Genomic DNA, 25,590 nt, shown 5'->3' on the forward strand with positions numbered 1-25,590 from the left:
CATTCGGGGAAACAGTGACATTCCAGAAACTACCACATTGCTTGCAACCTTCTTTGCAAAACTAAGTAGTTAAATGAAATGCCTGTAAAGTCTTTTCGGAAACAGTACTTTATATTTTCTCATATTCGATCTTCTGACTTGGTCTGATAATATAGCACACCTATCCTATTTCTGAAAAACAAAAAAACAAAAAAAAACACCAACCAAAAAAAAAACAACAACCAAAAAAAAAACTTACGTTCTCATTTCTAAATTTATTTCTTATTTGATGACTAAGTAGATACACCTTGCCTAAGTTTGTTTTTCAAAGACAAAGTAAAATCAGGCTGTCGTGTAGAAGGCAAGACGGCTTCACCAGGCAATATTTACCTGTCAATTTAATTCAGTAACTAGTGCTAAGGTAAAGCACACGTTGGTTCTAGGTGAGGGAATATCTGGCAACAATAAAACATTTTTGGAATGTTAGTGGATGCAGGAAGAGTGTAAATTGATATCTCATGCAAAACCTGTGATCTGGGGGCGCCTGGGTGTCTCAGTGAGTTAAAGCCTCTGCCTTCGGCTCAGGTCATGATCTCGGGGTCCTGGGATCGAGCCCCGCATCGGGCTCTCTGCTCAGCAAGGAGCCTGCTTCCTCCTCTCTCTCTGCCTGCTTGAGATCTCTGTCAAATAAATAAATAAAATTTCTTAAAAAAAAAAACAAAAAAAACAAAAAAAGAACCTGTGATCTGAGTTGCATCTTGTCTGTGTTTCTTCAATGGTTTAAAAGAAAAAAAAAAAAAAGATTTCCTATAAAAGCTGAAAGAGGGAATTTTGAGTCAAGCTGTGGTGTGTTGCCAGAGGCGGAAATTTATGAAACACTCTCGTCAGCTCTTCTGGAAACACTACAAAAGAAATAGTTCTACTTTCTTATTGGTGCTAAAGCCACTAATAGGTGCAGTTTAGTATAATACCCTGATGAGAATTACCACCCCCAAACTCAGCTTGCCTTGGAAAGAACTCTGTACAGGCGTTTTCTTTTTCCTTTCAAGCCTGCACAAAAACACCCAAAGGGGCCATTTCCAATCTAGGCAGTGAGCTTTCTCAAGTTTATTCTTTCTCAGATCACAGAGACAATGGAGAATATGCTCTGTTTACTCAAATCAGTCTGGATTAGTGTCACTCCATTGATGGAATCAGAATTAAAAGGAAAACCATTACCCTCTCAACGGGCAACATTAGATGTTTTGGGAATGGCTTGATTACTTTTAAATAGACTGTGTGAGACTGTCACCAGACTAAGGTTGAGGACTCCACAGACAGACACAGAGAGAAATGGTGACACTGGGTGAAGTCCAAAGCCCATAATAAGCCTTAGGGTGGGAAATGATTTTAATAGCCAGTCCCAAAGTGCTTGAAAGGCTGAAAATCACAATAGTAAGTTTCCCGAGAAGGTACTTTTCCTGGCTTCTTTCTATCCTCCAACGCCAACCCCCAGATATTTATCTTCAGGTCAAATTGTTTCCAGTTTTTAAGGCCCTGTGGGAGGCTACTTCACTCTTAAAAAATGTCTCCGCTCTCCCCCCCAACACACACACACCTTCAGAATAACCCCTCCTTCTTCTGAACTCTTTTGCACTTCTCTCTTTATCCCTCATTTTTCTCCCAGTGGATAAGATCCCTTCTCCCCAGTTCTAGACTGAAGACCCTTGGTGGGCGGGTGGTGTGTGGTATTTCTCTGCATCCTCTCCAGGACTACCAAATGGTGTCCCTGGAGGTGACGAAGGCACGTGTCTGTTGCTGTTCCATGAAGGGGCATCTTCAGATAAAAGCATGGCGTATTGTATGTACTTTTACAGAAATGACTCTGTATCTGACCTGTGCAAAAAGCAAAGTGATTGTGTACATTGTACAAGCCTGTCTCCGCCTGTATGTGGAGAATGGCATGGTTTTCCTTGACATCTTACAAGTCCTTCTCAGTCTCTCTCTCTCCCTTTTTTTTTTTTTTTAAATGAGCCTTGGTATTTATTTCCATTATACTTCAAGTGGCAAGAAAGTTTTTAAAGGACAGGGACGTTTCCTGAGTAAGAACTGACTGGTACTCTAACAGAGGTAAACAGTGTAAAGTGTATGCTGCTTTCATTTAATTGATTACCCAGGAGGACAGAGAATGTGTTTGATTAAAAACAAAACAAAACAAAACAAAAAAACAAACCCAGATTAGATTTTTATCTGGCTTTGCCGTCACTTCTTAAAAGCGTCTATTTGCTTCCACACTGATTCATTTTGTCCCCTGCATGTCTCTCGATCATCACCAGAGACTTGGGTGGTTTGCTCTGGGTGGATAAGTCTGAGGATTTGCAAACACTTACCTATTTCATTTTCTATGGTGTTACTATTATTAAAGGGTGTCTGAGAAATCTTTAAGTCATTTTGTTCTTAAACAGACTGTCCTAGTTTTTTGTTTGTTTTTTTCATGTTCAAGTAAGACACCAAGAAGCTGTTGTAATTATTAAACTGATTGATTGTTAGTTTCATAATGGGGTGAATAGGGTGAAATGAATATTGGCTGTCTGAGATTTTCAAAGTAAGGCATGTCTTCTGCAGAGCTGGAAACTTCAGTTTGGTTTTGCAGTTAAAAGTGACAGCTTAAAGGAACACTCCAATGTTACATAAGTCACCATGTCTAATTACAAAGCATAGTAAATCACTGAAAACTTTAATCTCAGATACAATGGAAAATGTAGCAATCAGCAAAGATCTTGACAAGCAAAAGCAAATTAGAATGCATGAGACAGTGTTTCTCAGTTGAATACATATAGAATAGTAAAACTGAGTAGTATGCTTCTTGTTTCATACTTTACTTTTCTATTTGCAAATCAAGGCTGGTGTTTCAACCTCTGTGTGTGTATTATAAAGTCTGTGAAATGAAGTCATGAATTTAGACCATTTGCAAGAAATGGTTTGTAAGTCTGATTAAGTGCAATCTGAGTTCTTCAAAACATACATTGTAAGCCCTTAATTAAGACATTATTCTAAACTGACTTCTAACTAACTGGGTAGAAAATCATGGAAATTAGACAGGGAGGGACAAATTTTGTGGCCTATCCCCCAGAAACTAACGTCTTCCTCTACACTTGTTTCTGGGTAGTTTCTTTCAAAAAAAAAAAAAAAAAAAGAAAGAAAAGAAAAGAAAAGAAAAGTCTGCATTTGGCCACAAACACCATCCCTAGGAAGTGAGTAATTATATGACCACAAAGATTTGGATTCTTACTAATAACTTAGATGCATTAGAAACAAACTCTAGGCCATTAGGTTAAAAATACTGCCTTGGCACAAAAACGTGTATGTGTTTGTTTTAAGGAAGTAGAAGCTCATTAATAAACTTCCCAGCTAGGTGTGAGCTACCAAGTATTACTCATCGCCTTGTGAGTGACAAGACTGGCTATTCTGCTACTAGTTCCCATAAAAGCTGAGGCTAAAAGCACAGTTCTCACCTACCAAAACAAAGCAAAGCACAGAGTAAAGGTCAGAGAGATTATTTGGGGATGCACCCTAACTTTCATTTGGCAGTAGTATGGAAAGACATGAATTGGACTTGAAGGCAGACTTCCTTCAGCTTGAGAATCAACACTTAGTTGTGTTAGAATAAAAATAGATATCTTCTGAAAGTGATTTTCTTTTTGAAGTGATTTTTTAAGGATTTTATTTATTTATTTGACAGACAGAGATCACAAGTAGGCAGAGAGGCAGGCAGAGAGAGAGAGGGGGAAGCAGGCTCCCTGCTGAGCAGAGAGCCCAATGTGGGGCTCTATCCCAGGACCCTGAGATCATGACCTGAGCAGAAGGCAGCTTAACCCACTGAGCCACCCAGGTGCTCCATATTTTGAAATGATTTGCACTTATTCTTTCAATAAATATTTCCCGAGCAGCTACTGTGCCTTAGACTCTGTTCCAGACATGAGACTCAATACTAATTAAACCAGAAAGAATCTCTCATAGGTCTATGGTTGTGCAGAAAAAAACTAATATTTAAAAAAATATATTTGTACAGATAATTCATGCCAGTTATAATTATGTGATACCAAGGGAAACTTCGAGCAGTATCACTGTGTGAAACAAAGGAGAACACCCACCCACCTGGGCAGAGGACTCCTCCTGGGGGATGACATTGAGCTAACCTTTACAAGGGGAGCTAGGATTCAGGCTGCCTTTGTGAATGCTGTGAACCGAAGGAGCCTGCCTTCGAAAAACTGGAAGAGTGCCTATTTACTGGTTCTTTAGTGAGTAAAGGAGAGAGTTTCAAATAGTGTGGCACTGACCACTTTAAAGATTCGGGACCTTTATTCTAAGACAGTAGGGACCTGCTCAAGGGCTTCAAGCTTGAGAGAGACATGATCTCATCCGCACCGAGTTTCTGGTGGTAGTTCCAAGAAGCCGGGTCTCTCATCTTTGCAATTACAGCTATTCTAAGAATGATTAGTTTTATAGCCTGTCTTTAATACGGGAAACTGGTTGTCAAGTTTTTGTTTGTTTGTTTGTTTGTTTTTAAGATAGATGTCATTTTTAGCTGAAAATTGAAGGCAGAAATTTGAGTGACTCAGATTCGCATGCAGTCAGAATGGAAGATACTGTAAGAACGCAGGTTCTTGAGCCAGATTGACTGGTTTCTCCCTCGGGCTCTGTCACTTACTGCCTTGGGCAAGTTCCTTAATCTTGAAGAGCTTCAGTTTCCTCATCTATAAAATATGTATAAAACATGGGATAATAATGCCACCTAGCTCATGAGGATTAAATGAATAAGTGGAACCTGAAGACTAGGAAAGACACAGTGAAGGACTCAAAAAGATTATTCGTCGTAGCAGAAATAGTGGTAGTAGTAGTAGTAATAATACCTAATAGTGTTTTATAGAGATAGGATGATATACGGATGCTACATATGTTTCTGATTTTTTTTTTAATCTTGATGGCCACTATTGTAATTGCTGTGTCTTCAGTTTCAGGTCATGGTAAACAAAGCTGTCTCCTGTGATTCAGTGTTCTTTGCATTCAGTTGCCCCATTGATTTAAGTCCTAATTTCTGACATGGCCTAGATAGATATATTATATCATATGTATAATATAAAACTGTGTGTGTGTGTGTGTGTGTGTGTATAAAATATGGTCTGACATATATATATATATGTATATATATACATATATATATATTATTTTTAAGTATTTTAATCTCACTTTAAAAACCAATGAGACATTATTGACAAACCTCTAAAGTCACCATGGTATGTTCTCCATAAGGGTGGGCTAATCTTCATTGAAAATTTTCATTACTGTGTACTATCTTCTTTTCACATTACTATTTCTGCTAAATAAAGCTATTAAGAGAGTGGTTGTTAACAGATTGAAAATGTCCTCAGGGGCACCTGGGTGGCTTAGTGGGTTAAAGCCTCTGCCTTCTGCTCAGGTCATGGTGTCAGGGTCCTGGGATCGAGCTCCGCATCAGGCTCTCTCTTCAGCAGAGAGCCTGCTTCCCCTTCTCGCTCTGCCTGCCTCTCTGCCTACTTGTGATCTCTGTCTGTCAAATAAATAAAATATTTTTAAAAATGTCCTCAAACGTATTTTTGTTCTAACTTTGAAAAAATTGAAACGGCATATTTTCCCTTCATATCTGTATCTAGAATTATTGAATATTAAAATTACACCTTTCTGCTTTCTGCTCAGCCCGTGTGCTTCCTTGGAAGCACCGTGATGGTGACCAAAGCTTCTCGCAGAAAGTAGATGCTCATGATTATGATTTTCTTCATATTTCATTACTAAAAGGGAGTACTGACTGTCATCAGAATGTAAAGTTTAGTTTTCCCTAGCTGAGCTCTACACAGTGTAAAGTAGGTCCATTTGGGTTTAGTTTTCAACCCATTTCCTTTCTTCAATTTTCAAATGCTGTGGTCTAGTATTTGTGGACATTGCTGTCCACCTGATCAGCCCTTTTTGTATTTGTTTGTCTCACCTGCAGTTGTCTGGCATCAGTAGGGGCTTTTCGGGAGCTCTTTCCTGAGTTACGGGATCTCAGACCTCAGAGGAATCTCAGCACTTTGTGTCAGAACATAAAACCTTCTAGTAAACTCTCTGCTGGCTGTCAGAAGTCCTGTGTGCTTAGGTGCTTTATTCTTACATGTTATTTATGGTTATTAAGGTAGGAGTATATTTTACCTCCAAATGTCCACTTTGGGGGATCATTTGGAAGATAAAAGAAGGGACATACTTTACAATGAACAAAATTTGGTCTGGAGAAAAATGTGATGCTGAATAAATTCTTAAGGTTGAAAGATGGTACTTAAACTTGACATTATAACACAAGTATCTTCTTGGCTCACAAATGGAGCACTTTACCTCAGTTGTGTGCAGTTCTCGCATAAAACAAGCCATCATTCCTTCAGGTGAGGCAGGTGATAGAAAACTAAAACATGACAAGTATTTTTCCCTAAGGCAGTGCTTGTTGAAAAGTCACTCTTCTGCCGATATTTGGGGGATGAAAATGCAGTATTGTCTGCTAGAGCATATTCGAATGAATGCTTTGTCAGTCCAGGGTCATGAGGAAAATTATTTTCTTTTCCCAGGCGGGGCTTTAGAATGTTCTTGAAAGCTCCTTCAAGAAGCCTGAGGTGAAAGGTTCTCCCAGCTGAGGAAAGCATGTCCATGTTGCCTGAAACATTTTCGATTTCTAGGTTTGGTCCGGCTAATCTGTATAAGTAAAAAGCAGATTATCTCTCTCTCAATTTTTTTTTTTTTTTTTTTTTTTTAAGTAACCTCATGGCACTTTAAATAGCTCTGTGGATGAGTGTGGTCATCTACCAGAATGTTAGACTGGATGAACTTTTTATATTTGATTATCAGAATCAATCTCCTTATAGAAAACAAAGGTACATGTACCTTATACAGGGGTTTTCAGTACGTTAGTGACAGGCCTGGGGGTCAGACTCCACATCATCCCGTCTAAGTTCAGAGTTCTTTTGCCATGTGAGGATCCATTCAGGAATGTAAGTGCTGAAGAACGTTTAATTTCCCAGTTTTGTCTCAGAGTGAATCACAGATTATAAATATAATTCCTTCCAAATAAAATTTGGGCAAGTGATTGTTTCCTGTGACAAGAGGACATTGAAATGGAAGCAAATAAGTTTTGATTCTGTATCCCAGCAAGAACCTCTCTTTCCCCTGATTTGGCTCTCATTTTTTTTATTAATCTCTTGCCATAGACTGTTGGCTCTCGTTGCCATGTTTCCATCAATTAGCTATTACAGATAGTAATATCTGGTAAGTAGAACTTACATAATTTCTTTTATACAGATAAATTGGAGGACAAAGATTTATAGAAACACAAATGATGTCTAAGTCCTTCTTTCTGTTGTACTGGTCAAATGCCTTGATGGGGATCCTTTCTGAGGTTAAATTCTTTTATAAGAAAGTCATTGTGCTGTCAACGTGAAAGGTATTCAATACTGAGTTTTGTTTACAGTGATATATACTGACACATTATTTCTGAGCAGAGGAGAAGAAAATTTAGGCTCACGTTATGTGCAGATTTTAAGACCACTTATCAGTGTAATCCAGGAAGGAGAAATAAATGCAGCTAAAAGGGTTGCATTTATAGGACACTCCAATAGCAGTGACCACTCAAGAAAAAAAATCCAGTCTTCCGTATTTTAATTCTACTCATCCAAACTGAATTTAGGTGAAGAAATGAGAGCCTGTAGATGGCTATGAGAATGCAAAGGGTTTAAGAGAGGAGAAAAAGAGGAAAATGCTCTTCTCTATATTTGGGACTAGATCTTACCTACACTTACTCTTTCCTAATGGTGAAAGCAAGCAGTTTGAGATTCAGCCCCTGGGTATCCCTATGCTTCTCATAACAGCACCATGTTTCAGAACGCCCCCAGAATGTTCTGTGAGTACCTGGAGTAGAAGTCTCAGGAGGCAAGGTGTGTGTTTCATCCTTTCTGTGGTCAGATCAGCTAGTCTGTGATGAACCTGAATATATTCCAGTTACAGAAGTTGGTAAAAAAACCTAGGTCCAAGCGGTGAATCTTCTATTTCAAACCTACTTGATAGGAAATGAAGCACCTGTTTGAATTCAGAAGAAATCAATTGTTTTACTTTATCAGGTAAATTGTTTTCATTTTGCCATTCAGGTTTTTGTGGAAAGATGGCTGTGTCTTCTTTCAGACAGGATGGGGTAGATCTATAATATTTTTCATTCATTCATTCATTCATTCATTCACTCATTGAGTATCTGTAGGGTATGTTAAGTTTTTTTGAAGATCAAGGTACCTTGTGGTTAGAAAGGGACAATCTACTTTTTTTTTTGTTTTCTTTCAAATTCTAATAGTTTTTGTTACATAAGAAATATATGCGACATAGGCGACCCCAGAGAATTCTTCTGAGGGCAGTTTTTTGGACTGACATTGAAGTGTCAGGTTCTAACTTCTGAGGCTCTTCTCCTGGTCTTTGTAAATAGGCATTACATTAGCATCCCAGCAAAACAGAAGTTTCTCCCTTCTGTGCTTATGGGATTATAATAAAGAAGAGGCACAGACATTGCTCCCTTTCCCCCACTATGTTCACTTTGGTGGAACATGAGGGATGAATATTATTCTCATTGACATGGTTCAGAGCTAGCTTCATCCACACATACAAAGTGAACAGTAACAAGGGGTCCTGTATTTGCTTCATGCTCTGTTATCACCTGTTTGAACCATAATCTAGGATGGAGAGGCCCTGCGTTTTCATTTTGCAAAGGGTCACACAAATGATTTTGCTGGTCCTGTCTGCACTGCTCATGTTCCTCTTGGCTCCGCTGATCTGCCTTCAGCCTCCAATCCTACTCGGTCAACATGTCCCTTCTCTGGTCAAATAAGAAATTGTTGGTGTTGTTGTTGTTCACTGAATGCTTTTTAAATTAACTTCAGAAGTACTGCTTCCTTTAGCAGGTTTATGACACTGATTTTTAACAAAGCTCTGCAAAGTATCCAAGTAGATTTCCAATCATGCAATTCTTAACTTTGGTGGGTTTGTTGTTGTTTGTTCCAGGTAAATTAAAGAGTAATAGCGTTGGTTTTAGGCTTTTAATTTTTTAAAAGACAACTGAGTGCACTACTTGAATTACTTATGGCTCCTTAAAGTAAAATTAGGAAGGTCTGAACTGAAATATGTTTTCCCATTTTTATCTTGGATAGTAAGCTGCTCTTTGTCTACATCTGAAAATTCCAGCTTTATGATGCATAAGTTGACGCATTAGCATTGGAACCACACTCTGTTGTTATTAAGTAAAATATTTCCCCTGAATTGTATAGAATTAAAAATGCTGCCCTTTAAAAGCTTAGCCATCAGCTCCTACAGTACTCTTCATGCCTGGGAATACAGTCTCTGGTTTTTTTTTTAGTACCACCCAATACCTTCAGTCCTCCTGCTATTCCAGGGGTCTCCTTTGTGCCTCTGGGGTAAATGCATTCTCCATGTCTCTTAAGTCCTTCGAGAAGCACTGAGTGTTTGCTCACTGGCTTTTAACGCTGGTCCCAAAACTTTTCTCTTTACATATATTGAAAAAAAAAAAAAAAAATCAAAGGACTACGTTTCTTTGTTCTCATCCAAGCCCACAATTAGCCCAAGTTCCATTCTCTGTAGCTGGAAGGAGGAGGAAAGGGGTGACTCCACAGGCATTTTACTGCCTGTGAGAAAGTGCTCAGCCGGTTCCTTTGTCCTTTTTGTCAGGGCCGGCTGCTTCCCTAATTGTACCGCTGTAGGGAAGCACGTGCCTCTGGGAGCATTATCTGATTCCTACAGGACCTTCAGGAGTGCTTTGCATGCTGACCCTTAACTTGAACACAAATAATATCTTTTCAGTCCCATTCCTAGGCTGCTGCTGCAGGCCTGCATACCTCCTGAGGAGTTGAATTCAGGGGAGTGGGGCAGGGGTGTGGACGCTCACCGGGGCCTCAGGTTTTATTCTCTCCCCCCCCCCCCTCACCTGCAGTTTTGCCTCACCTGTCAGGAGGGGAAGCTGAAGCTGGAGGACAGAAAGGAATGGGAGCTGGAGAAGTCAGAGGGGAGAGAAGGCAAGACAAACAGCTGCTCTTGTCAGCATGGGGAGAAGTGTAAAGAGATTAATAGTTATTTGAAGAGCAAATGGGGACGTGGCATCCGGCCGTGGAATGCGAATGTATAAATGTACTGGAATAGACATGCGGCCTTTAACATTTAGACAGATGCTCTCTGGACTGAATGGAATGGCCGAGTTCGGACTTTCTCCTCCCCATGTGAAATACCTAAAGTTTAGTTAAATGATTCAGTTTAATGACAGTTTTCATCCAGCTTCTCTTTCTTTGTGAGTCTGTTCTTCCCCATAGTTTTACTTGGTCAAGGACTCTCAGAGTTATCCTTCAACGGAAGAGCCAGACTCCTCCTTTCCTTTATAAAATATGTACCAAAGAGACTACTTTTCTCTCCTGCTTTTGCTTTGTTTTCCCCTTTACTAACTTGAAGAAAGAATGAGATTGATATGCGTCAGAAGTTTTCACACACGAAAAACTATACCATCCGGTGCTTGCCCCTTCTGAAATGTGCCCATTTTGACTCTAGTTTAGGAAGGACTTGAATTGTCTCATCAGGCTGACAGGTGTGATGGTGCTGGGCAGGGCCTGGACTCAGAGTCAGAAGATTTGGTTTCAGAATTCCCACTCTGTGCTTACTAGCTGATGCTTGAGCAAATCTCTCCCACTCTATGATAGTAATGCATTTTTTTCCCAGATTAAATGTCAAGTCAATTCCTTCTTTCCATGTACATCCTGTCAAGTGCCTCCTATTCCATGCCCATTGGCCCAGAAGACCTACAAGTATCTGGGAGAGGAGCTATATGAGCTAATGTACTTCTTAAATTATATCAAATATAGAATGTTAATCATAACTAGATGATGTTCCTCTTACACATGTTCTACTCTGGCAAAGAAGAAATGGCTACAAAGAAAACGAAAGAACAGATAAAAAATTAGGTTATGCTTGGATGATATACTAGTGTGTTTTCTTTAAAAATATCTAGGTGGCTCTCCCTAACCTTACTACCCATGCTTCTCCAGTCTTGATGAACTGAGTCCTTGGGGCCCGGGGCAGAGGGCGGTGTGGGGTGGCATTCCTGGTACCCTGGGACAGAATTTAGACAATAAAACTACAGGGAAATTTGGAGGACCTCTGATTTTGCCCCATATACAACAACTCTATGCTTAAGTCCTCTTTAGAACATATCTATCAGTGTTCTTTCTTATTCTGAATACTATGGCGGGAGGGGATAAAAAAAGAAATAGTAGGTGGTTTTTATTTATTTTAAAGACCTTCTCTACAGCTACTGAGCTCTGGACATTTTTGTCCAGTTTGTTAATGAGCACATATTCTACTTTTTTTTTTTTTTTTTTTTTTTTTTTTTTTTTTTTTATAGTTGGCACGCAATGTTACATTAGTTTCAGGTGTACAATGTGATTTCAAGTCTATACCCTATACTCTCCTCACCACACACGTAGTCACTGTCTGTCACTAGACAGTACTACCAGAAAATCATTCTGTATATTCTATTATCAGTTTCTCTTCAGGAGACCACAGTCTCCAAAAGCTGCACGTGAAGATTTGTGATCTCTGTGAGTCATTACAAAACACACGCAGGACTTTGACTTCTCTTGCTGTTTCTGTGTATCACAAATTAGTCCTTTTACCTGGAATGTGAAGTTTCATTTCTGAATGTGAATTTCGATTTCTGTAGAATGCATGCACCAAATGATACCTTCTCTGTCGCCAAAGTAGCTAACACTGGGGTTTCTGGGTGTCCTGCAGCCACAGTACACGAACCTGGGGCTCCTGAACAGCATGGACCAGCAGATCCAGAACGGCTCCTCGTCCACCAGCCCCTACAACACAGACCACGCGCAGAACAGCGTCACGGCACCGTCGCCCTACGCGCAGCCCAGCTCCACCTTCGATGCCCTCTCTCCGTCCCCAGCCATCCCCTCCAACACCGACTATCCGGGTCCGCACAGCTTCGACGTGTCCTTCCAGCAGTCCAGCACCGCCAAGTCGGCCACCTGGACGGTAAGAGCCCCGGAGCCCTGTGTGTCCTTCAACCTGACCCGTGAATCCGAGGGGCCCGGGCGGGGGCGGGGGGGGGGGTGGTCTTCGCTGCCCCTCCCAGCTGCTTCTCCTCTGTCAAAGCTTACAGATCCATTTTGAATGGTGGAATGTTTTTCGCCGTCCTGCAAGGACATTTTGTTTTTAAATATTTATCACAGAACCTGAGAGAGAAAAAGTGCCATTGAATGGGAAAAAAACCAATCCTGGAACCAAAGCCCTATGTTCTGGCAATTTCAGGAGATCTGTTCTCCCCTGCTTTGTGCAGTTGGGGTGGGGGGGGGGGGAGTCCTCTACCTGAAAGTTTTTGGAAAACTATAAAGCATTATTCTAACAAAAAGTATCATAGGCATAGGATACAGGCCTGCATTTCTAAGAGTGTAGCATAGTTACTGTCTCATTACTTTGAAGAAGTAAATGTCGTATTAATGTGTGGATAAAAAATTAAATCGCAAACATGGAGTGATAGGAAATTAAAATCTCATTTATTATAGAATGGCTAAATTCATTTATACTTGTAGGTTTTATAGCACAAATTGTAACTTACTGATACTTATGTATTTACTACATTTAGAATTTTTTTTCCTCAAAGAAATCTCTAAAATTGTACATCAGAGTCTTCAATTAGTCCAAAGAGATTCTGGTTAAAAATGTTGGGGAAAAAAATGAACTTTGTATATATAACTTTTCCAAGAGTACATGGAAATATTTTCAAAAATTAAAAAGGTACAAGGATGTTTATTCTATTTTAAAGTTTGTTTTCTAATGTATTATAAATAAAGTTCACATATGAGGGAGGAGACTTACAAGACTGGTTTTAACTACTTGATCAAAGAATGCCCAACACCAATGTGGCAAAATGGCACACATGTTTTTCAAACAACTTACTATTTGCATGGATTATAGAAGTGCTTCCAGATATTATCATCTTACTGATAAATAGCTTTAGAATTATTTTAACAGATCTTCCCAACCCCGTTGGCAAATAAATTTCTCTGGAAAGTGTTTTACTTTTTATGTTACAGAGTCTAGTTCACTGTAGCTTTAATCCAGCTCTACATCGTTTATAAAACAATCTGTGTTTATGCACTACATCCCAACGTAGTCTCACACTGTGTGCCCTCGTTTTGTCTTCGCCTCTTTGTCAGCTAGGTAGGACAAGTTTTATAATTCCCATTTTCCTAGTGAGGAAAGCTAAAAATGTGGAGGTTAAGTGACAACCCTGAAAGGGCAGAGGCTTCTGTGGTGCTGGACCTATTTCTGATTCTCCCCTCCCACACTAGATTGTGTTTTCTACCCTTCCACATCAGGATGTTCAAAAGGGGTCAAAAATTTTATTTTTGGGCTTTTCTTTCATGGTTTGAGAAGCGGTTCTGTCATGGCTCATATTTCAAACATAAAGTCTAAGTAAGAGCTTAAAATCTGATCTTCCTCCCGTGTGTTATTTATCAATTATGTCCCAGTCTTGAGTGTCTTTTGTATTAATAATCCTGGAGACGGACACTAAAGGTGAGTAAACTTAGAGTCCCTAGACCGTAAGTAAATATTGGTTGATCAGTCTCAGTAATAGTGTGCTGAAGATCTGCTAGAAGCGCCATTTTATAAATGGCGTATGGTGTGCTTTAGCATAGGGATGACCCACTGGGTGTTCACAGTCCCTGATCTTCCAGGCCAACACTTTCTTGTTTGCACACCCGGGCCAAGCTCCACTGCATTAGGAATAAGCACATCTGAAGGGCTGATGGGCACAATGAGGCCACTAAATGATGGAGCATTTCCCCTCTAACATGCTTTAAGGATCATAGTGGTGGAACGTGCTGCAGGTGGAACATGAAATCAGTCTCATCAGCTCCTCATACAGAAATCTTAACGTTCTTAAGGTTTCTTCCAGTTTGAACATGATTCTGAACCATCCAAGCCCCTTCCTTAGAGAACTGAATTGTGTCATAGAAAAAAGTCTGGTGAGCTATACCTAAGTGGTAGATTAAGAAGGAGAGAAAATGTCTTCTGGAGTATACTTAGGTTTCCTTACATGGGACAAAAGTGAGATCAGTATTCTGAATGACAGGGTAGGCACTGCTATTATGGGAAGAGCCACTGTTTGGAAATCAGAAAACCTTAATTCTAGATATGATCATCTTTGTGAGTTTTTAGCCGAGTCACTTTATCTTTCTCAAGTTCAGTCAGTACTTCTGATGAGGATAACAATGAGTCTGGTGAAACCTACTTTCTTTTCTTACGGTGAGGTTGAAGTAATTATCAGCATAGAGGTTCTTGGGACATGTGGGTGACTCAGTCAGTTAAGCAGCCTTCTGTTCAAGTCATGACCCGGGGTCTTGGGATCCAGCCCCACAACAGGCTCCCCAGGAGCCTGCTTCTCCCTCTGCTTGCCACTCCCCCTTGTGTTCTCTCTCTTTATGTCAAATAAAAATAAAATCTTAAACTAAGACATTTTCAGAAGGACTTAGGTTCTCATTAGGAATTTTGCCTGCCATTAAAGAATGGCCTTACTTAAGCTGCTTTGCCTTTCTTGGGTTTCTCTTCAGCTGTCTACTATCTACTCTACTGATTTTATAGAATGGGGTGACTGAATTAGATGTCCCTTCTCTCCTACCAGTGTATCAAATGGTGTTCAGAGTTTTTTGTTTTTTTTTTTAAGATGTTATTTATTTATTTATTTGTCAGAGAGAGAGAGAGAGAACACAGGCAGAGCAGCAGGCAGAGGCAGAGAGAGAAGCAGGTTCCCTGCTGAGCAAGGAGCCCGATGTGGGACTCCATCCCAGGACCCTGGGATCATGACCTGAGCCGAAGGCAGTGGCTTAACCAACTGAGCCACCCAGGCATCTCCAGAGTTTTATTAAGTCCTTTCTTGTTCACCCTCAGTTTTATTTTAGTCAGAGGGACATTTCTCCTAAATTTAGGGCCCTTGAACCCTTATCTGCATAGCTACTGAGATCACCTAAAACAGCTAAGCAGCAGCATCTAACTCTCTGAGCCAAACTGTATATACTTCCACTTAGACATAGACCTCACATTTTTTTAAATTATTTTTATTAACATATAATGTATTATTTGCCCCAGGGGTACAGATCTGAATCATTAGGGTTACACATTTCACAGCTCACCTCACATTTTTAAGAATTATCATCTCACTTGTTTATTTCGACTGAGCCTCACAACGAGGGCTGTCAGCCCCACTTTTATAAATGAGGAAACTTAGAGGAGTGGAGGTGACAAGGCTGATGACCAGTCAAGGAGGGAAAGGAACCCAGGGCCTCTCACTCCCAGCTCACGTGTCTCTGCGGTCCTGTCTAGACAGCTTCTCCTGGAAATGGATAGAAGGAACCGTGAAGGGACATCCAGGCCCTGTGTGGTACGGAGCTGAGACTGAGCTGATGGAGGGCTTTTTAAAATGTCGTATTACACAACACCTATTTCTTTGGCATCTGTGCATATTAAAGCCACCTTTCAAAATAAAATACTATCATTTAAAACTGCCCACAAACTGGAAGTAGCAGAAGCAGCTGTCTGGAGGAACCACACTTTCTGCATCGTCTCCTGGTAATTTTTTAATACAAACCTTTTTAGTACCATTTTAACACTTGTCATCATCCTCTCGTGTTTTCTCTTTTCATTCTGGTTTTACTCAGAATTACTGCCAAAATATAATGAATATATTTAAAGCATATATGCATATTTGCTTTCTCTATTTTTTTAAACAACAAATGTGATTGTATTTCCAGTTCCATAAAAGCAAGGTATTTATTTTAAACTTTTTCCAATGAAATAAAATGAAGTGTGATAACATTTTTCCGTATTCCATATCTCACAGACGTGTACACATACGTTCAAACCCAAACCCACGCTGAACTTAGGACTTCGCTTCAGACTCTTTTCTTCTTTCTAGAGTCTAATTGCTGCTGCTCAGGGAGGCCTCCCCTTTGACATCCTGAGGTGCCGCTCTAGGATCGTGGCAAAGAATCAGGAGCCATCAGACGGTTGACAGAATGGTATTTTAGAAATGGCAAGAGAGGCACCTGGGTGGCTCAGCTGGTAGGGTATCCGCCTTCAGCTTGGGTGTTGAGGTCCTGGGATTGAGCCCCACATTGGGCTTCCTGCTCAATGAGGAGTCGCCTTCTCCCTCTTCCTCTGCCACTCCTCCTACTCATGCTCTCCCTTTCAAATAAATAAGTGAAATCTTAAAAAAAAAAAAATGGGGCGCCTGGGTGGCTCAGTGGGTTAAAGCCTCTGCCTTCGGCTCAGGTCATGATCTCAGGGTCCTGGGATCAAGCCCCGCATCGAGCTCTCTGCTCAGCGGGGAGCCTGCTTCCCCCCCACCCCCGCCTGCCTCTCTGCCTACTTGTGATCTCTGTCAAATAAATAAATGAAATCTTTAAAAAAAAAAAAAAGAAAGAAAAAGAAAACAAAAAAGACAAAGACAAATGGCAAGAAACTTAGGTGTGGATTTAGATTCTGAAATTTGCTCACGGCATATGGGACCTGTCCAAATAGGATGTTAATGCTTATTCCTTATTATGAGGATTGCATGACCCGTGTAATACTAGCTTGTCATAGGTATAGAAATGTTTGCTGAATCTGAATTTTGATCCCTTTGTTTCATGAGTTTGTTACAGTTTTGTGAGAGTTCAGTTGTACAATCAGCAATAATTTGAAAGAATGCAAAGCAAAATGTTTCTACCTTTTTTTCCCCCTTAGTGCTTTCATGCTATTCGCATGCCTCAAGGAACTGTGATACTATCCACTATCCAAATATATGAATAAGATGATGTAGAATGATAACAGGTCGTCCCATATACAGACTCCCACAGGATGGCTCTGCTGTTTTCATATGCCTGCCCAAGCAGACACAGGCCCTCCTACCCAACACAGGGAAAGGTCCTCTCCAGATTTTAAGAAACTGTTGACTTCAACGTGTATTTCTCATTTTTTAAACGGCCACTTTGTTTGTGGCAATGCCTTGTTTTTAGTCACCATGGTAAATAAAGGCTAACAGTGGATTTCACTCATGGAAGAGTCGATATATTGACTTGTGGTGGCAGAGTTCTGGAGGGAAGCCACACGCTCACCGGTGGGAACTGTTTCAATGGACTGTGGCATATCCATGTAACACATTACTCTGTGGCCATTGGAGAGATTCATGTGTACTGACTGGAATGTTTTTGGAGTTATTGCTAAGGAAAAGATAAGCTTTCTTTGGCAGCTACTTGAGAACTGAGAGGTGTGGTGAGAACATCACTTCTGGGGGCAGAGTGTTCCCTTTCCCCAGACTGTAGTGACCAGTCCTCTTGGGAATATAGGTCAGTCTGTCTTGATGATCAGCCTCACACACCTTTGTCAGTTTGAGAGCTGTTTTGTCATAACCCGTGATGTACAGTATTATCTGTGTGTGAATACTGTGAAAAACTTTCAGGTTAGTGTTTTTTTGTTGTGGTTGTGCTTTGTCTGAGAAAAAGACCTGTCATTGGCCATACATTTTTTTTTTTTTCCTGTTGTGATTTTTCCCTTCACAGATTTAAAGGTCTTGGAGGGTAGGCCTCCTGACCTAGTGCCCAGCACACTGTCCAGCATACAGAGGCCCGTAATAAATATGAAGAAACTTTGTTTTCTCTTCACGGCTAAAGGAAGCAATTCCAGTTCCAAGCAGTATGCCTCAATTCTGACTTTGATTGTTAACCATCCATAAACAGGATGATTTTTGCCTCTACCCATGATTTCGAGAGAGCATTTTTCCTTTGCCATTCCTAATCCAGCTTCATGTCCTATTCCGAGCTTTGAAGAACCTGACTTGAGCAAGTGGACAGATTAGGGAGGTGGCATTTGAAAGGGGAACAGCCAGTTCCCTGGGGAGAGTTTCATTGATCCCAGCATATCAGTCCTGCAAGCTCTCTTCCCTTGGCTTCACAGGCGAGCTGAGAGGCATGCCTGTGGCCCACCCTCCCTGTCATCAGGTTACCTGAAATTTAAGACTTCCAGAATAAGGCTGCCAGCTCTGCAGAATTCTAACGCAAGCCAGCCCATTGCATGGCCCTCTGGAATCTCAGGACTCTTAAGAATAGCCCATCAAAGGACATGGTGTACAGACCAACTTTTTCATGGTGAATATGATTTATCAACTGCTTTACACTAAGGAAACACTTTTGTCCTTTTGAGCTTTAATTGGAGCTGATCTCATCACTGAGGTTTTATTGCTGAGGGACAGGAGAGAAGACTTGGCTCCTGCCAGTGATACATGTGTTACCCATAACGAGGTTATTTTCACTTCCTGACATAGCTGTCCTGTAAGTCTCCGGAGATACATAGAGGAGTGCCTTTTGGTGCCCCTCTCTTGAGGAAGGAAACAATAACACTGAGCACAGTCGCCTGTTAGCCAAGCTATTTCTTAGTCCACCAAGCATTGAGGAAGACTCTCGTTAAGTAAAGGGCCAGAAGATTCTTGGCGATGGTTCATGTTATTTGGTTGACCCTGGATTGGAATTAAAAATGAATTTCCATCACAAGACATGCTGCAGGGCTCTTGGCCCCAGGGCAGGGCAGAATAACTTCATCAGCATGTTCGCCTTAATTTGTTTAGATTGACTCTAGGTCAATGTATGTTGGATAAGCCAGTTTCACCTAATGTTTATGCACCTCCCACACTATTCTGAGTGATTTGTTGAATGTGCTTTTTATTTAAAAATAAATATTTTGGGGGTGCCTGGGTGGATCAGTGGGCTAAGCTTCTGCCTTCTGCTTAGGTCATGACCTCAGGGTCCTGGGATGGAGCTCCGCATCTGGCTCCCTGCTCTACGGGAAGCCTGCTTCTTCCTCTCCCTCTGCCTGCTGCTCTGCCTACTTGTCATCTCTCTCTTTCTCTCGCACTCAAAAATAAAGAAATGAAATCTTTAAAAAAACAAAAGTAAAAATAAAAATTTTGACACTGGTTTATTATAGCTAATGTGATGAGAACTACCACTTAATTAAAAAGAAATAAATAGCAAATTTAAATAAAGTTGACATTTCTTTTTTCCACTATAAAGTTTTCTTTTTGTTTTTCTCCTTGTTCTTTCTCCCGATCCTCTTCTTCCTCAATCCTTCCCCCGCTTTCTTCCGTTCCATCTCCTTTTTCTTCATCACTATGTTGACATTAGTACTGGTCAGTTTTTTGTTTCGGTTTTGTAGGTATTCACCAGCCCCTCAGTACCTTGTTTTTTCACTGGAGCTTTGCTTTCCTGGAATGGTGGATTAATATTGGGAATATCATGATATAAATCTGTCACCATGGACAGTTTCATCAAGAATGGGAATCTGATGCAGGGTGCCTGGGTGGCTCAGTGGGTTAAGCCTCTGCCTTTGGCTCAGGTCATGGTCTCAGGGTCCTGGGATCGAGCCCCGCATAGGGCTCTCTGCTCAGCAGGGAGCCTGCTTCCCCCTTTCGGCCTGCCTCTCTGCCTACTCGTGATCTCTGTGAAATAAATAAATAAAATCTTAAAAAAAAAAAAAGGCAATGGGAATAGGATGATCAGGCCCTTTCGGTTTAACAGATCATGTTGACTAGATATAGGCTACCTGAGGGGTGGCAAACCCAAATATCAGTGGGAATTGAATGATGAGAACAGGGATGGCAGCAAGATGAGATCATGTGCCCTGCCTACAAGGTCTGTCCTTTGCAACCCGAGCCCGTTGTTTTGGGGGAAAGTAGACCTGGCATTAAAATAATAACTTTTCAGAAACAGCTTGAAAACCTGGATTTGCACATAATATCTGCAGATCTTTAAATGATCGTAATAATTTAGTTTAAAAAAAAAAGTCATAAAACACTACAGACCAAATGAAACAATACTGAATGTTGTCCTTGTCATATATTGAACAGTGACAAGGGAAGATTATGTGAAGTTTACATAATATAACTGGAAACTAGAGCAGGTATCTAAGGGAGAGACTACCAGTAAATATGTTTCATTCATAAATAATTCTCTATCCCTTTAAAAACTTATATAGATTAATCCCTTTCTACAATAAATTGAGCAACATGCTTGTCATTGCAGATTTTTCTGTTTTTTTTTTTTTCTTGCAGTAAATGACTTTCACCTTCTCATTCCAAGTAGAATTTTATTGTATACAAAATATAATACTGTGCATTGTTGGATCCTTTGTCTAAGGAAAGGATCCTATCTGTTTGTTTTTGTTTTTATTGTTAGAGAATTTATGGGACTCTATGACTTACCTCTCTAAAATTGGCCAAACTGTAATCAGAAAAGTGCAGTGAGATTGAAAGAGCTTTGAATCAATTTTCTCAGCTCACTAACTGATGGCTTGTTTTTAATTGGCAAGTAGAGTGTGTGCCAGAAGAAAAATGACCTGAAAATTGAGGTGTAAACAGAGAATAATGTCATAAGAATTTTTAATGACTCAAAAGAAATACAGTATATCATTAAGCTTGACAAAGATCCCTTCAAATCAGCCCAGAATGATGCGTACCATTTATTGAGGGAATGTTGCTCTGAGGGTATTCCCATACCTGAGTTCGGCACTTTCTTCCACTCACATCCCCGATAATTAGCCATTTCCATAGTATGACCAAGTCTTGCCGTGGTTTCCATCCCCTCTGGTGGAAAAGGGCAGATGTATTTTTCTCATGAAAGGGGTTTAGCAATCCCCTGTCACATCATGAGTATAGCAACTGTGCATAAAATATATCCTCATAGGTTTATATCACTATCAATTACTATGTCTACTCTCATCACCATGACTGGAAGATGACTTGAGATAACATAGCTTTCTGCTCAACCACTTCCAATTCTCTGAGATTAAAGGAGAGTTTATTGTAAGGGAAAATCTTAGACTCTTTGAAGCCCTGCAGATGTTCTGTAGACATGGAATGGCTTTTAGAACAAGGGGTCCTGTAATTAGACACATGGAGGTCTAAAGGTAATGATCTTGGCAGCAGTCTCTCCTGTGGTTTTTAATAATGATTATGGCCCCATCATCAGGCTGCCCTCAGGTGAAATTTAAAAGAAAATTTGATAGTAGCCAGAGATCCTAGATCTAATTCATTGTGAGGTAAGTTAGGGAAACATTATCACTTTACTAATAGCATGAGCATTCTTATTTTAGTTCGAATCTAATAATGAAGACCCATGATGTCTTAGTGGAAAAGAGAACAGTATAATTTGCCACTTTGTTACTGTATTACTAATATCCGAAAGCTTGGAATGTAATTTCTGATTGCGTTATGCCAAATAGGGAATTTTCAAGTTCACCAGTCATACAGGTGTTCCTTCATGGGTTGGTTACTCATTCAGTTTTTATTTTTACTTTTTATATGGTTTAACAGGTATCATCTACTAAGTCTTGTGAAATATATAATGAAGGCAAATATTCTATTTCAAAGTACTTTGGTTGGGGGGAGGGGGAGAAAGAGAGAGAATCTTAAGCAGACTCTATGCCAAGTGAGGAAGCCTGATGGGGGGCTTGATCTCGCAAGATCATGACCTGAGCTCAAATCAAGAGTGAGTCAGACACTTAACCAACTGAGCTACCCAGGTGCCCCCAAAATACTTATCTTTTTACTTGAATGGTTTCCAAGTTATATTAGGAAGAACAATGATTACTTAGCTTAAGGATCCTCATTTGAATCTGAGAAGTCGTCTGACAGGCTCACGAAGAGCACGGTCCATGATGTAGAACACAGGACTCAGAGGGCAGCTTTGGAGTACTAACAAGCCTTATGATCTTGGGCAAGTTCTTCTGTGTCTGCCCACTTGTTCAATGGGTCTTACAGTATTTACTTGGCAAGATTTTTGTGAGGCCTAATTAAAGTTTACAAAGCTCTTTGGAAGCCCAAGAGATTAAGTTCTAAAAACACAGTATGTTACTATCTTACCCTGGATTTTTGTTTTTAGATTTATCTGCTGAATACTGCTTCAATTCATGCTTACAATTTAGTTGGTTTCCTGAGGTTTTCCATTTATAAGCAGAGATGAATAAAATGGTATAAATATATAAATCCCTAGAAATAAAAGTGTGATGAAAAGTATACTATGTATAATGTATGTGTGCGTGTGTGTGTGTATATATATATGTATATATGTATTTTTTTCTAATATAAAATAATTTCTTCTTAAAACATGTTTAATTGGATCCCACAACTGTTAATCAGTTACTTTCTTTCTTAGGGATTTATTGGTAAGATTTTAGTAGAACCAATGATAAAGTTTTAAATTGTGATCACTTTTAAGAGGTCAGTAAAAGAAAAATATTACTCTTTTCCTTAAAAATATAAAAATAATATGCATATTTATATAAATACAAATATGTTACTCTGGTTGAGTAAAAAAGGAATTAATTTCCAATAATTAAAATTTGGGCTTGAAAGATATTTCTTTCTTCTCTCTCCCTTGTTTACGTACTTTTTCCTTCTACCCTGTGTGTAAATTTATGATTTTCATATTTATGAATATAGAGCCCTGGTGTTAAACAATATAAATTGCCTCTACTTTTTTAAAAACTATTTTGTATTCCTGGGAAAGCAAATCTCATTTTCCCATAAGAACAACATTGTTATTATGAATTATATTTCTGACCAAGGACTTGTCATCAAGTAAGTCATAGATGTGATTAACCGTATGTAATAAAAAGCAAAATTCTGACCACTATCAGCCATTGTAATAGTTTAAAATAGCAAAATAATTATCATAGTCCTGTAAAACTTGCTTAAATATCTTGAATGCCTTAACATGTGTATTAAGTTTACTCATAATGTTTTAAGTTATTTTTATGAACTTAGCTTATCTAAAATTGATATGCTATTATAATAAATATTTTAATTAATATTTTTATATGCCAGAATTTTGATGCACTTAATGTGTAATAATCAGAGATACCTTTGTTTCTCAAAAATTTCTCTAGGAAAATTAGAATGGAGACTTACAAAACATCTTCCTGTTGCTAAGAATTCTCTTCAAAAAAGAATTCTATAGTGTAGATTAGCTTTATTTTAAGAATATGAATTAATTTTTAAAGGTACTATTAGAGGGGAATAATAATAAAGATATTATTAGAGTAAGGGGAAGGAAAAAAAAAAACTGGATCCTATTGAATTTAAAATCTTAGTTTTTCTGTGTGTTTACTATCCCTGACCACACCATAATCTCCAAAGCAGGGCAGTCTTGAGAAGATAAAATGTCCCCAGAAGCAAGTGTTTACAAGAAAAGCTGTGAGCGCTGGTGGGAGCAAGCTCTGTTCCTTTGCCTTAGTGATTAATCACAGAGGTCTTTGAGGACTCAAGTTGTATATCCACTCAGAAATTGGTGCTTACCTTGAAATATTATCTGTTCAAATTATCACCTACACTTACTCTTTTAACCTGTCTGTACAAACCCATAGAATTTGTATGGAAGGTCCATGGGAAATGGCGTTTGATAATTAGATAAAGCAGATTGATCAGTAGATACATTAGAAAGTATTGTTGTAATAGAAATCTGGAGTAATTTTTTTTATACTTAACAGTTAGGATAGAGGTGTAGAAAGTATCCTATTATGATAATTAAGAATTTCTTCTTGAACTAGCCCACATAGATAAGTAACCTCTTTCTCCCTTGCTTATTCTCGTGCCTAGAATGTATTGAAATTATATAAATCAATACACACTCATTTAAAATGCTTCAGTTTAACTTTATTCCCTTTCAGTTGAGAAAGGCACCTGACAAATAACTATTTTAATCAGTCTTGGAAAAATATATCATCCACCTCTAAGAGTTACCATAGGTAACTCATTTTTTAGGCTTATATTAATCTTTCACGGTATTCACTGGTAATAAATCGTGTTTGATGTTTACCTTCAAAGACCACAGCTTACACTTTTATATTTAGGTGTAACAAAAGCATCTTTTGCAGGTACTTCTATTTTATGTCTGAAGGTCCTTACATAATTCAACAAACGGTAACTCATCTGTGTGTTTTTTTGACATAAAAGCTAGAATGGCAAGTGAGGGCCAACTCAAGGTCTAGAGAAAAGATGTCTCACTCAGCAGCAGAAGCTGAAGGAAAAGCTGACTTCTTCCAGGCTACTCACTAGGACCCTCAAGAAACATTACATATATAGCTCTTTGTAAAAGTTCCTGTAACGTATTCATATTTCAGAAGTGATTTTTTTTTTAAGATTTTATTTATTTATTTGACAGACAGAGATCACAAGTAGGCAGAGAGGCAGGCAGAGAGAGGAAGGGAAGCAGGCTCCCTGCTGAGCAGAGAGCCCGATTTGGGGCTCAATCCCAGGACTCTGGGATCATGACCAGAGCTGAAGGCAGAAGCTTAACCCAGTGAGGCAACCAGGCACCCCGCAGAAGTGATTTCTTACCTACTGCCCTGTGGTTTTCAGCTATGTTTTTCTTCAGATAAACATCATAGACATAGGTAGAAGAATCATGCTGAGAAAAGTCCTTCTGTTAAGTTTTTACAGAATCCTCTTTCAGCCCCTATCCAATTGTATTATCATCTTGGATACTTGGGGATTAGGAGCAGGGAGGGGAAAGGTGAATGAATAGGAAGAAGAACAGAGAAGGGAAGGGAAAATCGTTCATGCAAAAACAGCAAGTGGATTCTTCTGTAAAAGTATAACGTGGATTCTATAAGTTTGTTCACTGGATGTTTTCTAAGATGCTTTAATAGTATATTTTCATAATATGGACTTCTAAGAGGAGACGAGCCAAGCCATTTGAAACTGAATATTAAATTCAATTTAAAATCTTGGCTTCTTTGACTAATGTATTCTATAATCTACTGGATGTTTTTGCTTCCAAGAGTTAGAATATACCTCTTATTTCCTTCAGTTTTCTTCTTAAGAGTGTTGGCTGAGCTATTTCAGGAAAGGAGAAGAAAGGGGACTTCTTATTTTCTTTTCCCTGGCAAGTCTTGTTCCTTTTTGAGGAATCTGCATTTTATACCCAATACTAAGTGATCTTAGTCAATGAATACAGTAAGCATGCCTTTCTATATACTTTCCTTTTCAGTGCTTTGAAATTTCTAGCAAAGAAGGTCTCCATAATCATCTGCCAGTATTTTAGTGAACTAAAGATAAGCGATATAATTTTAAGACCCCTTTCTCTGATGGTTTGACTTTAATAGGTGTGAACTCTTAGTGCCACAAGGTAACCGAAGCAGTATTTTAATGTAGATGCATTTTTAAAAATCTTATATGTTCTTTCTACCTGTTAGAAATAGTCTTTTATTATAATTACTTTTAAATCTAAGCTTTCCTTCCTATTGTCTCAGAACACAACCAGACTTCACAGAGCTTAGATTTGAATCCAACCTTCACTGTGTCTGCCTTTGAGGGTCCTAGTGAGTATATACAAAGAAACGACCAGAGTCACTTGGGTATCTTTTGTCCCTGATCTCAGTAGAATGTCAGTTGTGCTCAGCACATGGAGAATGCCTCAAGAAAAAACTAACTTA

At 39.3% G+C, this 25,590-nt stretch overlaps 1 protein-coding gene across 10 annotated transcripts in view; it reads left to right on the forward strand.

Annotated features, from left to right (window-relative positions):
* Nucleotides 1–25,590, forward strand: part of TP63 (tumor protein p63) — a 235,317-nt gene that overhangs the window by 140,665 nt on the left and 69,062 nt on the right. For all 10 annotated transcript variants that reach the window (XM_047732845.1, XM_047732821.1, XM_047732828.1 and 7 more), the window contains one exon: nucleotides 11,845–12,099. In XM_047732845.1, coding sequence (XP_047588801.1) covers nucleotides 11,845–12,099 — 255 coding nt within the window. The remainder of the gene's footprint in view (nucleotides 1–11,844; nucleotides 12,100–25,590) is intronic.

This window comes from Lutra lutra, chromosome 1 (genome assembly GCF_902655055.1).
Source record: "Lutra lutra chromosome 1, mLutLut1.2, whole genome shotgun sequence".
Taxonomy (NCBI): domain Eukaryota; kingdom Metazoa; phylum Chordata; class Mammalia; order Carnivora; family Mustelidae; genus Lutra; species Lutra lutra.